Source organism: Fukomys damarensis, unplaced genomic scaffold, assembly GCF_012274545.1.
Source record: "Fukomys damarensis isolate Sample0158 unplaced genomic scaffold, DMR_v1.0_HiC HiC_scaffold_29, whole genome shotgun sequence".
Lineage (NCBI taxonomy): Eukaryota > Metazoa > Chordata > Mammalia > Rodentia > Bathyergidae > Fukomys > Fukomys damarensis.
The window spans coordinates 17,430,333-17,445,293 of record NW_022900941.1 but is presented as its reverse complement, the minus strand read 5'-3'; the positions used below and the strand labels follow the sequence as shown (position 1 = coordinate 17,445,293).

Sequence of the window (14,961 nt, the reverse complement as noted above, 5' to 3'; positions counted from 1 at the left end):
CAAACATCAGGCTTAAAAGAGTTTTACAATGTTAAGATAATGTAGGTAGATCTTTTACAAATGGGAAGGGGACCAGAAGATGGATGCAGCACGGAAGGAAGGGACCTCAAGTGGAAATAGAAAGAATTAAGATGTATTATGTATATGTATCAATCCCCATGATGAATGTAATAACTATATATTGCAAAAATGTACAAAAAAAAGATTATATAAAAATACAACTTTTAAAAACCAAGAGAGAGGTGAGCAAAGCAAAACTATTTAATGGTTTTCAGTAATTATAATGGTGGTGGTAGTATTGTTACCTGAAATTTTTTGGTCTCATGTGGGTTTAAATCTACTACTCCATATTCTTGAGAAGTAGGATTTCTGGTGTAAAAGAAGGGTGATGAAGATGTTAATACAGGGCTTGGGATTTAGCTCAGTGGCACTGTGCCTGCCTTGCAAGTACAAGGTCCTGAGTTCAATCCCTGGTACTGCACCCCTCAAAAGATGTAATACAAAAGCCCTTTGCCTTGACTCAGAAGGAACTCATGAGGTATTTTATTTTTTATTGTTTTGCTGCTAGCAATTAAACCTAGGGTCTCATGCACATGTCCTCTACTACTAAGCTATACCCTCAGTCAAAGACAGCATCACCTTTCCACCTATATAAGGTCTTTTAAATTGTGATCCCTCAATATCCAAGAGGGATTGGTTCAGGACATCCTCACTCCAGGATACCCAAATCCCTTATATAAAATAGTGTAGCACCTACATATAATCCACACAAATTCTTCTAACTACTAAAAGTCATCTGTAGATTATTTACAATATCAAAACTATATTGTTTAGGAAGATCAAAAAAGTCCATACATATTCATTACAGATTGATGTCCACACAACAGATGAGTCAAAGTATACTGTACTTCTACATATAAAAACTTTAATATGAGCAAGACTAAACTGACTTTTAGGAATGCAGATTTGTGTGGTACTATATAACTACAAAGAAACTGAAAAGAGACTATTTTATAACATTGAGAGGCTCATGGAAGCACTTTCTGGGATAGCTGGAAAAGTTCTAGTGTACTTAGACTTAGGTAGTAGTTACAAGGTTGTCTACTTAAGAAAATCCACTTCTGATACACAGTCATACTACAGTATTAACAAACACCAAACAGATGGAATATAATAAGACATTAGTAGGACTCAAAAGTAAGATCAATATGGACATTCAAAAATGGAAAAGTAAGGTTATCAGGGATATGCTTAATGAAGGAGCTGCAAACTTCAATTGAGTCTTAAAACTCGGCAGAACACAGACATATAGAAAGTGGAGAAAAACCCTTAAGGAAATACAGAGGTACACAATGAATAAATGCCAAGACTGATGTCTGAGCATTTCATATAAATAGAATGATGCAATATGTGGTTTTTCACATAATATGTGTTTTCAATGTCTATTCAATGAGCAAATTTGAGACCTATGAAAGATATCACTGGATTTAGTTCAGTGAGATAAGCAATAAAAAACCTCAATTTTGTTCACATATCTCCTCTTTAGAAATGACTGGCATTAACAACTACTGTGCTCCTTTAAGAACATACTAGAGAAGGAAAAAGGGGGAATACTGCATGAGTTTAGACAAGACACTCAGTAAAATGAATCTGTTTTTTCAGGAGAAAACCCTGAGGAGTGAATAAGACAAAATTATCTTAAATGCCTGTCACATGGTAGACTTCAGAAGATATTCCAACAGATAAAACATGAAACAAATTATCTGATGTGTATAGAACTTGACAAAGTATAACTTTCAGGAAGATGGCAGAGTAGTGAGCAGCAGATAAAGAGCCTCTGTGAAATTTGGTGTCCTGACACTGGAATAGTGATGTGAGGATAATAAAAAGGGAAGTGGGTCTCTGGGACCCAGGAAGGATCTGAGGCAAGTACTGAAGTCCACAGGGAAAGCAAAGACAGAGACTTAAGTAGCAAACAGCACTCTCTCCTAGAGCCCTGACACTTGGTGAGGGAATGGTGGGCTGAACCTCCAGATGCATGGTGACTAATGTTGACCCAAGAGGCCTCCACTGAAAAACGCACCAATGGAACACAGCAGTCAATACAGAAGACATCAGAGGCTGGTGAGTTATCCAGGTTCAGACCTCACACAGGAGAGGGTCACTGGCTGGTAGCCATCTTGGAGGGCCCAAATGACCTCAAAACAGCTGTGAGTGGACTCCCACCTAGTGGCTCCAGATGCCTCAGTGTGGGTGTTGAGTTCAAGTCAGTGGGGGGAGCAGTGTTCAAGCCAGCAGGAGACATACAGACTTGTTTTAGGCTCAAGGAATCCGTTTTGTTTTGTTTTTTGGTACTGGGGATCGAACTTGGGTCCTTGCACTTACAAGACAGGCGGTGGAACCACTGAGCTAAATCCCCAGCCCTCAAGGAATCTGGTTCCAACCTCATAGCCAGAAACTGGTCTGAACTTACAGGAACTAAGGAGGCAGGCTGGTTGGGATTATCCACTATCCCCACCATGAAACTGTCTGGTTTGCTGGGATTAATCAATTTGGCTCTGGGCTCTGTTTGCCCATGTTGCCTATCAGTAATTGCAGAGACACACCTTGAAATAGGACATTTTTGCTTTTTTTTTTTTCTTCTTCATTTCCTGCCCCCCCACCTTTTGGTTTGAACATGGGTTTCTAGTTTTGTTATTCTGTTCTATTCTGGTTTTATTTTTTTTCCTTTTATCTTTCTCACCTGTCTTCACTAGTTTCCTAAATTTGTCCTCCAGCCTTGCTTCTGATTTCTTCTTCCTATTCTATTTGTTTTTTTACCCCTAAGCCCCTTTAACTTTTCTTCCCTAAGGGTAAAATTGCCACATGACGAGCTTATTTATTGCATACAACTCTTGGATTCATATGGTTCAAGGTAGAATTTAATACTTACCACTGTCTGTCATTTTCTAGGCTGTATCTGATGCTATTGTTACTGTTGACTGTACTACTTTAGCCAAGCTGACACAATTGTGCTAATCAGCTGTTTCTTCTGGTATACCAAGAGTGGGATTGACTAAAGGTCTTTAAAATATCCTATAGGCCAGTACCAAAGAACTGGAGGATGGGCCAAGTAGAGAGAAACTTCTAATACCCAATACATAGGAGAGGTAATATCTTGCAGCAGACTCACAAGTGGCCATTTTCCAAGGGCTCTAAATATCAGAAATAAAGTTACTTGCCATAAGCAATTTACCAGCATCAACCTAGTAATCAAACTTAAAAAAAAAAAAAAAAAGAATACATTTAAACAAGATGTGCACCCCCCACACTTTCAGCTCACCAAAGACAAACCCTGGTGTGGGGTCAGGGTGGCAGTAAGATGGAACAATTCAAAAGCCAGCATTATGAGAAAATGAAAAAATGGAAATGAAGTGTTTGTAAAGGGGGAGGAGAGGAGGAGTGAAGGGAGGGCAGAGACAAGGAGAAGAAATGAGAACCAAGACCTGTCATGCAAAGGTACAAGATTCCAATAATGAATGTAACTGCACTGTATACATAAAAATGTACCATTAAACTCAACGAGGGGGGAAAAAAAGCCACCCACCGACTCTGTAAAGTGGTAACAGCAGGAGATGAAAAAGGCTCTAGAAAGAGAAAAAAAAAAAATCAAAACAGAAATAATTTCCCAGATAACTACAGAGATGGTGACCAGAATGTAAGGCATGGTTAGTGACACTAGAGCAGATACAGATTAAAAAAAAAATACAGGAGCTCAGGAACATGATTGTTTAGCACAGGAAAGAAATGGAATTTAAGAAACACATTCAGATATCCAGGAGATTAAAAGCTCCAAAGAAAGTATACACAGCAGAATGAGCCATGTGAGGACAGAATATCAGATAATAAAGAATGGGTTGCAGTAAGTGCTCATGCAAATTAAAAACAGCAACTGACCACAAGAAATCAACCCAGCATCTGCTATAACATAAGCTTGATTGGAGTCAATGAAAAAGTAGACTAGAGTAAATGACATAAAAAAGCTGTTCTCAGAAGTAATGGTAGAAAACTTCCCAAACGGAAAAAGAATGGGACATACAGATAAGTAAGGCATATAGGACTCCAATTAGCCATGATAAAACAAAAACAAAAATAAAACAAAACAAACAAAAAAACTTCTCCAAGATTCCTGAAATTTCACACAGGGACAGAACATTAAAAGTGATTAGAGAAAAGAAACAAATCACCTATAAAGAACATACCATCAAAATCACAACAGACTGCTCAACACAAACTCTCAAGTCAAGGAGAGCCTGGAATGCATTATTTCAAGCCCTAAAGAAAAACAACCTGCAACCTAGATTGATATACCCTGAAAAACAATCCTTAAAAATTGATGGAGAAATGAGAAATTTTCATAACAAAGAAGACCTGAAGAAATTCATGACCACCAAACCAAGATTCTAAAGTGTTCTACAGGATATTCTAGAAAGACACAATAAGGATTATTACTCCATGAACCCCAATGGAATAAATCCACAAGGCAAGGCAAGAAATTAAACAAAAAAGGAAGCCAACAGCAGGAAAGTAACATGACAGAGAAAAGGCAACATGTATATATCAGTTATAACCATCAATGTTAATGATCTCAGTTCACCAATCAAAAGAAACAGACTGGCAGAAGAGAACAAGAAGCAAGATCCAACAATATGATGTATACAAGAAACATTTATCTCAAAAAGAAATCCACTGAGTGAAAGTCAAGGGACGGAAAACAATATTCCATGTGATAGGAACTCAGGAAAAAGCAGGAGTAGTTACTTTATTTGCAGATAAAATTATTTCAAGCAAGACTGATTATGAGAGACAAAGAAGGTCACTACATCCTGGTAAAGGGAAGAATCCAAGAAAAGACAACAATTCTAAATATATATGCACCAAATAGCAGTGCACCTAACTATACAAAACAAATTTTAATGGACATGAAAAATCAAATAAGCACTACTACAATTGTAATGGAGAACCTCAATACTCCACCGTCACAAAAAGACATATCAACTAGATAGAGAAATAATCAACAAAGAAATATCAGAATAGAACCAAACTTTTGAACAAATGGACTTAGTAGACAGCTAACGTGCTCCACCACACATCAGAATATACACTCTTTGTGAAAAAATGGAAACAAAGTCTTTGTAAATAGGGAAGGTAAAGGGGGTGAAGAGAGGTCAGGGACATGGGGAAAAATAGAGCCAATACATATCATGTAAAGGTACAAGATCCCAATGATAAATTTAACTGTATTGTTTGCCTTAAATGTACCAATAAACTTAACGGGGCAAAAAAAAACAAAAAAAACATATTCTTCTCAGCTGCACATGGGATATTCTCTAAAACAGAACACACATACTAACTCACAGAGTGTGCTGAAGTAATTGCAAGTGAATTGAAATTATCCCATGCATACTATCAGGCCACAGTGCAAAAAAATTGGAAATCAGTAGCAAAAGAAATTACAAGAACTTTACAAACACATGGAAATTAAATAATACCCTCTTGAACAACCAATGGGTCACAGATAAAATTAAAGAAGAAATTAGATCGTGTCTACTATTAAATGATAATGCCAATAACAACATAATGGAACTTACAGGATGCAGTGAAAGCAATCCTATGAGGGAAATTCATAGTGGTGATTTCTCACGTGAGAAAAACAGAGTGAGGTCAAATAATCTAATGCTGAACCTCAAGCTTCTAGAAAAAAGAGCACGTCAAGCCCAAAGCTCATAAGAGGGAGAAAATTATAAAGACAAGAGAAGAAATGAATGCAACTGAGACTAAGAAAATACAAAGAATTGGGTCAGGGATTTAGCTCAGTGGTACTGGCACCTTCTTGGCAAGTACAAGTTCCTGAGTTCAATCCCAGGTACAGGGTGAAATACAAAGAAAGAATTAATGAATCAGAGATACTTATTTGAAAAATTAAATAAAATTGACAAACCCTTAGTAAACCTTATGAAAACAAGGAAAGAAAGGATCCAAATCCATGCAATGAGGAATAAAAAGGGTAAAATCACAATGGATCCTGCAGAAATACAAAAGTTCATCAGTATCTACTTTGAGAACTTGTACTCTAATAAGATGGAAAATTCAGAAGAAATGGACAGCTTCCTAGATACACATGAATTACCAGAGCTGAATCAAGAAGATGAAAAATTCGAATTCAATAAAAGTCATGAAATTGAAGATGTAATTAAAAACCTACTAACAAAGAAAAGCCCAGACCCTGATGGATTCATTGCTAAATTCTATAAAAAATTTAGAAGACCTAATGCTGATGCTGCTACTTCTCTAACTCTTTAATGACATGGAAAGAGAAGGAGTACTCCCACATTCATTCCTGGAAGCAAGCATTACCCTGATACCAAAACTAGAGAAGGACCCAACCAAAAAGAGAACTACAGGCTAGTCTCCCCAGTGAACAGTGACACAAAAATCCTCAGTAAGATACTGGCAAACAGAATGCAGCAAATCATCAAGATTTAGTGACCAAACCATAACCAAACAGGATTCATCCCAGAGATTCGGGGATGGTTCAACATACACAAACCAATAAATGCAACAAACCATATATAATACAAAAAACATACGGTCATCTTAACAGATGCAGAAAAGCACTTGACAAAATCCAACACCCATTCATGATAAAAACTACAGAAAATTCCAATAGATGGTCTTTATCTCAATCTGATGAAAGCTATCTATGACAAACCAACAGCCACCATTATACTACATAGACAAAAATTGAAAGCTTTCATTCTAAGATCAGGAACAAGGTAAGGATGTCCAGCATCACCACTCTTATTCAATGTAGTTCTGGGAACTTTAGCCACAGGAATTAGAAAAGAGAAAGAAATAAAAGGAGTAAGGACAGGAAAGAGAGAAGTTAAACTATCATTATTTGTGGATGACATGATATTCTACATAGAACCCCCCCCAAAAAATCCACAAGATTCCAGATTTAATAACCAAATTTGGCAGCACAGGATACAAAATCAACACTAAAAAATCAATAGCACTCTCATACACAAATAAAAAACTCACTAAGAGAGAGAAATCAGGGAAACAAAACACCTTTTGAAATAGCATATGAAAAATGAAATACCTAGGAATCAATCTAAGGAAGGAAATGAAAGACCTTTACATTGAAAATTACAGTACACTGAAAAAGGAGATCAAAGAGGATATCAGAAAGTGGAAAGACACCCCTTGTTCTTGGATAGGAAGAACCAATGTAGTGAAAATGGCCATACTTCAGCAATTGTTTACAGATGTAATACAAACCAAATCAAACAGCAATAGCATATCTCACAGAATTAGAGAAACAATCCTAAAATTCATTTGCAACCAGAAGAGACCTAGAATAGCAAAGGTAATTCTGGGCAACAAAAGGAAGGCTGGGGGTATCAGAATCTGCTGTGAAACTATACTACAAAGGTACCTTGATAAAAACAGCATGTTACTAGCAAACAAGAAAGGAGGCTATATGGAACAGATCAGAAAATGCAGGAACAACTCCAAACACATTCAACCTTTTGTTTGACAAAGAAACCAAACACCTTGACTGGAAGAAAGCCTCTTCAATAAATGATGCTGGAAAAACTGGCTTTTCACATCTGAAGATTAAAACTAGACCCGTATTTTTCACCACTAAGCTAAAATAGAAATGGGTGAAGATCTAAATATTAAAACACAAGCAATAAATCTACTGAAGATAGAATAGGTAGAACTCTTGAAGACATTGGTGTAGGCAAAGATTTTATAAACAAAACCCCAGTCCCACAGGAAATATCACAAAAAATCAACAACTGGTATCTCAACTTATTTTAAAAACCTTTTGCATAACATAAGAAACCACCAACGAAGTGAAGATACAAGCACAACATGGGAAACATTTTTGCTAGCTGTTCCTCAAAGAACTAATATCTAGAGTATAGAGATTTCAAAAAAAATTAGCCCCTCTAAATTTAAAGACCCAATCAAAAAATGAGCATCTGTAATGAATAGACACATCTCAGATGAAGGAGAAAAGGTAAAGATACGAAAAAATGTTCAACATTATTGGTCGCTTTAGAGATACAAATTAAAACAAGGCTGAGATTCCATCTCACTCCACAGAGAATGGCTACTATCAAGAAATAAGGCAAAAATAAACGCTGGCAGGGGTATGAGGAAAAAGGAACCCTTTTCCACTGTTGGTGGGAGCGTAGACTGGTGCAACTACTGTGGAGATTCCTCAAACAAACAAAATTAGAGTTTCCATTTGACCCAGGTATTCCCCTTCTTGGTATGTTCCTGAGAAAATTAAATGCATCGTATCACAGCGGTATATGCACACCCATTCACACCCACATTTACAGTGGCACAGTTTGTAATAGCTAAATCATGGAAACAGCCCAAATGACCACCAACTGACTAATGGATAAAGATGTGGTTTTGTAATACAATGTTGTACTACTCTGCCATAAAGAAAGATAATTTTTGAGACATTTCTAGCTAAATGAATGTACCTTAAGACCACACTCTTAAATCGGACATGTTTAAATACTGCAGTATTTCTCTGGTGTGAGAAACTGAAAGGAGACCAACCAAATTGTGTAACAGATATTAGGAATGGGAAGAAAATATTCAAATGAGGAGAGCAAGGGACGGGTGAGAAAGGGAAGAGAAAAAAAAGAAAATAGAAGGAAAAAAATGGAAACAAAGCTTTTGTAAATGAGGGAAAGAGGGGTTGAGGGGATGAGAAAAAGAAGTCAGACACGTCATGTACAGGCACAAATTCCTTACGATGAAGTTATTATGTACATCTAAAATGCACCAATAAACGTTTTACTTAAAAAAAAAAAGCTTTACTAAGAAAATTAATGAACAGAGTTTCTAAAAAAAGTTGGATCAGTATCTAAGATTCATGCTAGAGAGGATGCTCAAGATCGGTTTTTATCTTGTAGGCATTACTGGTTCCAGCACTTTTGTCCTTTACTAGATTTACCTTGAACTCTACCTAGCAAGGTCATTCTTCAATTATGACCCCAAATCAAGAACCTTTTTGCATCCAGTAAACAAAGGATAGATTTAATCTAATTGGGCTATATAGAAGCCTTTACTGATAATAGTGATTCAAAGCTCCACGAAACTGACAAAAGTGAACAAGGAGTTTCTGGGTTACCAAATGCTAATACTGATACTATTCTTAAAATACAAAAGCAGTTCATTTCTAGGGTACTTCTTTTAAATGTCAGTGTGGGAAAATGAGGGGATAAATGTCTATCATAAATGTCTGTATAGTTTAACCTAGCATCTTCACATTTAAGCTTGTTATTTTATAGGGTTTAATTTCTCAAATGATGTTCAGTTTATTTCGTAAGGTCTCATACTTTTTCTAAGTTTACTATGACATTCAAGTACAATCCTTTATGATGTATTTTCCCAGTGATGTAGAATATGAATTTGAATGTGATCATTATGCACTGCAAATACGTTCTAATGAAAATTTAAAAACTTAAAAAAATTATATTCACCTCCAAATGCCAAGAATCAAATAAATATGACTTCCATTCAATCTGAGATCACCTCTTTCATTTTGAAGCAATTGGGGATGGGATGGAGAGTGAGGCTGTGCAACAGGTAACGGTGTACCAATACAATTATTAAAACCACAATAAAAGAAAGGCGAAAGAGATCACAGCTATGAAGGGTGCAATGTTGCCTCTGAAAACATGTAATTTCAATTATAATGACTCAATATAAAATGCTGAAGTTCATATTTACATTCATGAGATACTATGGAGGATAAAAAAAGATATTCTGGGTATTTACTGAATAACACCTAAAATAGTGAAAGCTCTAATGCAAGTGACCTGACCCACTATTCAATTCAAAGTCGTGAATATGGCTTTAAAGGAGGTATTTGTTTTAAACCACACCAACCAGGCTATAAAAAGAAATTACAAGAAAGGGGAAATTTAAAAATCAAAGGCTTGTGGTGCAATCATGTAGTGGAAGTAGAAAAGTTAATCTGATTCAGCAAATGGGACATCCATAGTTATACAATTTCTAGAACTATTTTGATTTCTAAATTCTACTAGGACAGGGGCTGGGGATTTAGCTCAGTGGTTCCGCCACCTGCGTCACAAGCACAAGGACCTGAGTTCGATCCCCTGTACCTCCCCATCACCAAAATTCTACCAGGATCAACAAGGGTTGTTTAAGAAAAGTCAAACTTATATAAGTATCCATTAGTTCACTATGTCTTTGAAGGCATTGTAAATAAAACTGTAATTCCTTTAATCTAAATACTATTAGCAGTGACTTTGTTTTTCCTCCATAACACCATCAAACCTAAGTACTATGCATAAAAAATAACCAGGAAACCAGAAACAACAGTACAATGATTATACGGATTTAAAAGGAAGATGGAAATAAGGGGACGGCAAGAGACTATAATCTATGTAAAATTATACTGTTTAAAATAAACCTACAGCCAATTTGTAAACCAGACTTTATGATCAAAAGAGCTAAAAGAATTCAACTCAAAACCATGAAACATATCAAAAAATAACATTCCAAGGATTTTTTAAAGAGTTTTCTTAACAAATGAGGTTCTGCCTATCCACAAATAAAAGTTTCCCTGATTCATTTTCTTTTTTGTTATACAAACTGTTTAGCTACACAAATTTCCAGAATCCAGCACTTGGGAGGCTGAAGATAAGAGGATCACAAGTTCCAGGACAGCCAGAGCTACATAGTGAGATCTTGTCTCAAAAAAGAAGTAATATAATGTTGGAGGGTGTAGCTCCATGGTACAGGACTTGTGAGGCCCTCAGTTCAATCCCTAGACCCAAAAAACAGTACTATAAAGACACTGAGAATTCAGGCAGGTTAAAAATATGTATTTGGTGGGAAGGGTAATAAAAATTTCGATCAAATGCTATTTGTCAAGGTTTACTAATGTGACATACTCTGACATATTGGATTTGAAGCAAGTGTTGAAGTTTGAATCACAAACGTAACGAGTAATGCTGATATGTGATAAGTAGAAACTTTTCTGATATTTAAGAAATGATTGTGTAGCAAAGGAAATATTTCTCTAAACAGCTAGGTCTTCAGGTATTACTGCAAGGGAATGCAACCAATTTAATTACAATTCACAATATTTGAAACAATGAATCCAACAGAATAAACTATCAGTGAATATTAATTACACAGGCCTAAACCACAATGTACTTACTACCTGATTACTGAAAAACTTTTAAATGTAAAGTATAAAATTTAAATAGGGAAAATACATGCAGCAAATCGTTTTTTTAAAATGTTCCTTATCTTTCTTTTTCTTCTTTCTTTTTGATCCTGGAGAACGAACTAAACAATGTTTATCTATCTCTTGGTTTAAAAGGCCTGGCAGATTCTAAAACGGTGCCTTAGTTAATTCATCATTAAGCAAAACGTTTATCAGGTCATCTGCCTTTACCAAAGACTAAAACCAAAGAGTAAAATTAATAACCAACTGGTTTCTTCTTCCTCTTTTATTAGTATGTGTTTGCGACACATAATACATTCGGCATGGAGTACTAACAGTATGATTTAAAGTTTGATGGCACTAAAAACAGGCAATAAAATAGTACTTACATTTCTACTGAATTTGGTGAAAGAATGGTGCATATAAAACCTGTGCATATAAACAATAGCAGTGTTTATTGTGAGCTGAGAGCTGGAATATAACATTTAGGAAGTAATCTCAGAAAAACCATTTCATTTCCAAAACGATTTTGCTGGAAAATTCCCGATCTGTGGTTCTTTTCTGATGCTTTCCATTCACTCAAACCAAACCAAACCAAACATAAAGCCCGAAGGAGGGAAAGAATGGGCCTGAAGCCAAATAAGCAGCAGAAGAAATAACTGTTGACCATTTCACTCTACTGATATTATTGAGAGAGCCCTAGGACCATTTTTCAGTAGCTACAAGAGACCAAAATCAAACAGTTGAAACGCGCGCGCACACACCCACATACAATACCACAAAAACATAAAGACCTCCAGGGCGCTCCCGTACGAGAACCGCCATCGAATCGGGGAATGGCCTCGGAGAACACTGAAACCTTTCAATTTTGACCTTCCAACCTTGCAATCCCTTCTGTGACGTGGGGAAAGCGAAAGAGCCGCTCCTCTTCTCCAATAATCCTTAGGATTCCCTCTGGCCTGGGCACTACTCCCATTTCGAGCCGCCACCACGCGCTGCCCCAAACATTACACAACGCAGCCTCCCGGCCCGCATTCCCAGTCTTCTCTCTCGCTCCCTCCCCCGCTCCACTGGCTCCTCGCGGGTGCGGGAGCCCAAGCCTTCCCTCCAACAGGGCGCGGCCGTGGCCCAGAGAAGTCCAAGGCAGCGGCGCCATGTTCGCGAGACACCAGGCCCGGAGGCCCGGCGAAGGAAACAGGGCGTGAGGTATGGAGGGCCAAGAACTGGAAAGGATACACATTGAGACGCTGCCCCATGTCCTGGATGAGGTTAGCGGACTGCTGCCGGTACGAAAGCTCTTTATCCGCCTCCACACCACAGCGGCGACTCGGTGTATTGTCCAGCTGTTCTCGAGTAAAGAACCAGCGAGAAGAAGTTCCACGGCCCGACGCCATGACACTTCCTCCTCCGCCCGCTCATTCACCCATACCCCCTCCCCTCCCGGTTCCTAGACTCCCCGCCAAGGCCTCTAGATCCCGCCCCACTTCGCTCGCCGTAGTCACGCTCCGCCCCTTTTTAGCTCCCCCGATACTGTCAGTGCGCATGCGTAGGGGCCGATTTTTCAACTTTTCCCTAGTCTTTTGTTTTCTTTTTCCTGCCCCCACCTCTCTCCCGCGTACAAGACCACAATGCCCCGCGCCGCTTGTCATTGGGAGGCGCCGAAGGCGGGGGATCGCTCGGAAGGAAAAGGTCGGCGCGGCGCGGTGCATGCCGGGTCTAGGGTTAGCCGGGCGAAGGGGCGGGGAGGAGAGGAGGGTACAGGATGGGGGTCCTGTTGGGCAGAGACCTGTGGTTGGGTGGCTGCGCTGTGGTGTCTGGGCCTGGACTCCGAAGTCTGCTTGTCATCCTGGAACTGCAGGCTGACTGCTCTCTAGGAACAAAAAATCTTTTTTTGTTGCGGCTGCGTGCCATAATCACCATTTTCCTTTAGAGTTGGTTGGCACATTTTCATAGTCGTACAGTTCCAGTGATCACGGTCTCCGCCCGAGAGGCGGGTCTGGGAAGTAGCCATCTAGGAAAGAGTATACTAGGAAGTCATGCTCTTCGTTTGTCCGCGCTTGAGCTCCCCGCCCCCCACTGCATGTTTGATTGCTAGTGCAAGGCTTGGGTTTATTTTTAAAAATTACTTGTCAGAGGTTATGCAGTTAGTAACTGGAAGAACTGAGTCTAAACGAGGTTTTCATTTCTCTCTAGGAACCTCTCCCACACCTTTGTTACTGGGAATTGAACTAGGCAGCACTGAGTTATATTCCCATCTCCTAATTTTAAAAAATTTGACAAGGGCTTGAGAAGTTGCTGAGGCTGGCCTCAAACTTGCGACCCTCTTGACTCAGCCTCCCTAAGTAGTTGGGCATACAGGTAAGCGCTGGGTCAGTTTAATGGCACTTTGATCTTTGAGAAAAGGTTGAGAGAAGCATATAATGCCAGAGAATCAGTAACAGAAAAATGTTATCTTTAGTGTTTGGTAACATCGCACACACCTGTTAATCCCTTTGCTTCTCTCCAGAGAAAACGCCAATCTTCACACATAAGAGTCCATGTCTGTCCCTGAGCCAAAGCCTATTGTATGTGCTGAAATTTCTCTCTCCCTCTCTCCCTCTCTCCCTCTCTCCCTCTCTCCCTCTCTCCCCCAGTGCGAGATGGGTCACTGGCACTGTGGCCTAAAAGGATCTCTCTCTCTCTCTCTCTCTCCCTCTCTCTCTCTCTCTCTTTCCTCAGGACTTTGCCCTTGTAAGGCTGGCGAGGTGCCACTGAGTTAAATCCCTGGCCTGTGAATGAAATTTCAATATTTAAAGTTTTAACTTTTTTGCTGAATTTGCTCATTACTTTCAAATGAGTTCCTCATCAAACCCCTGGGCCTTTTTTTGCTTGTCCTCATTTTGAGGTTCCAAGGCTCTGCACAAGATAGTGCTCTAGGCGTTCTGCCTACCCCATTGTACCCTGATATTAATTTGATTATAGTCAGCCGTTATCGTGGACAGTTTCTCAAATAACTTCATTTCTTACTTGTCTTGTGCCTCACAGGTTACTTAGAAGTTCCTAGATGGGGACAGGGATATAGCTGAACAGTGGGACATTTGGCTAGTGTGGGTGAAGCTCTGGGTTTGATCCTCTGCACTGAAAAAGTTCCATGATTTAAAGCAACATTCTAAAAGTTCTAACCTCTAATTCTCAATTTTTATAAAAATTTGACAAACAATAAGAGAACTTCCTCAACTTGATAAAGTGTATGTATGAAAAGACTACAGCTGACAACTCTTTGTCGCAAAAAAGTAGATTCTTACTACTAAAATCCAGGACAAGGCGAGGAAGTCCCCTCTGCTGACACCTTTCAGCATTGTACTAGCATGTCTTATCTAACACAATAAAAACTAGAAATGGAAAGTATGCATATTGAGAAGGAAGATATTTACCTTCAGTTCACAGATGACATCAATGTGTAACATATCCCAAGGAAATAAACTCTTGCAGTTAATCAGCAATGGTAACAAGATTAGATCTATATGGGGAAAACTACAAAACTGGTGAAAGAAATCAAATCTCTGAAAAAATGGAAGGATGTTCTGAGTTTATGGAAGATACAAGTTAAACATCAGTTCTTTTCAACTTGATAATTTAATGCAATCCCCACCAAAATTCCAGATATTGACAAACTGATTTGTGAGTTTATATGGAAGGATAAAAGC

At 38.5% G+C, this 14,961-nt stretch overlaps 1 protein-coding gene across 5 annotated transcripts in view; it reads right to left on the bottom strand.

Annotated features, from left to right (window-relative positions):
- Ccnt2 (cyclin T2) overlaps positions 1-14,740 on the bottom strand; it is a 46,498-nt gene extending 31,758 nt beyond the window's left edge. Inside the window, exons 1-2 of one of the 5 annotated variants that reach the window (XR_776817.3) lie at positions 12,512-12,778; positions 11,665-11,746 (exon numbers count right to left, since the gene is read on the bottom strand). Coding sequence is in view for 3 of the 5 variants with exons in the window: in XM_010606188.3 (XP_010604490.1) it covers positions 11,665-11,746; positions 12,512-12,669 (240 nt within the window). In the remaining 2 variants the exon portion in view is untranslated. Of the gene's footprint in view, positions 1-11,664; positions 11,747-12,069; positions 12,282-12,511; positions 12,779-13,061; positions 13,146-14,688 lie in introns of those variants that run through there. The other 4 variants (XM_010606189.3, XM_010606188.3, XM_010606190.3 and 1 more) reach the window with 4 other exon arrangements.
- Between the last annotated feature and the right edge of the window lie 221 nt (positions 14,741-14,961).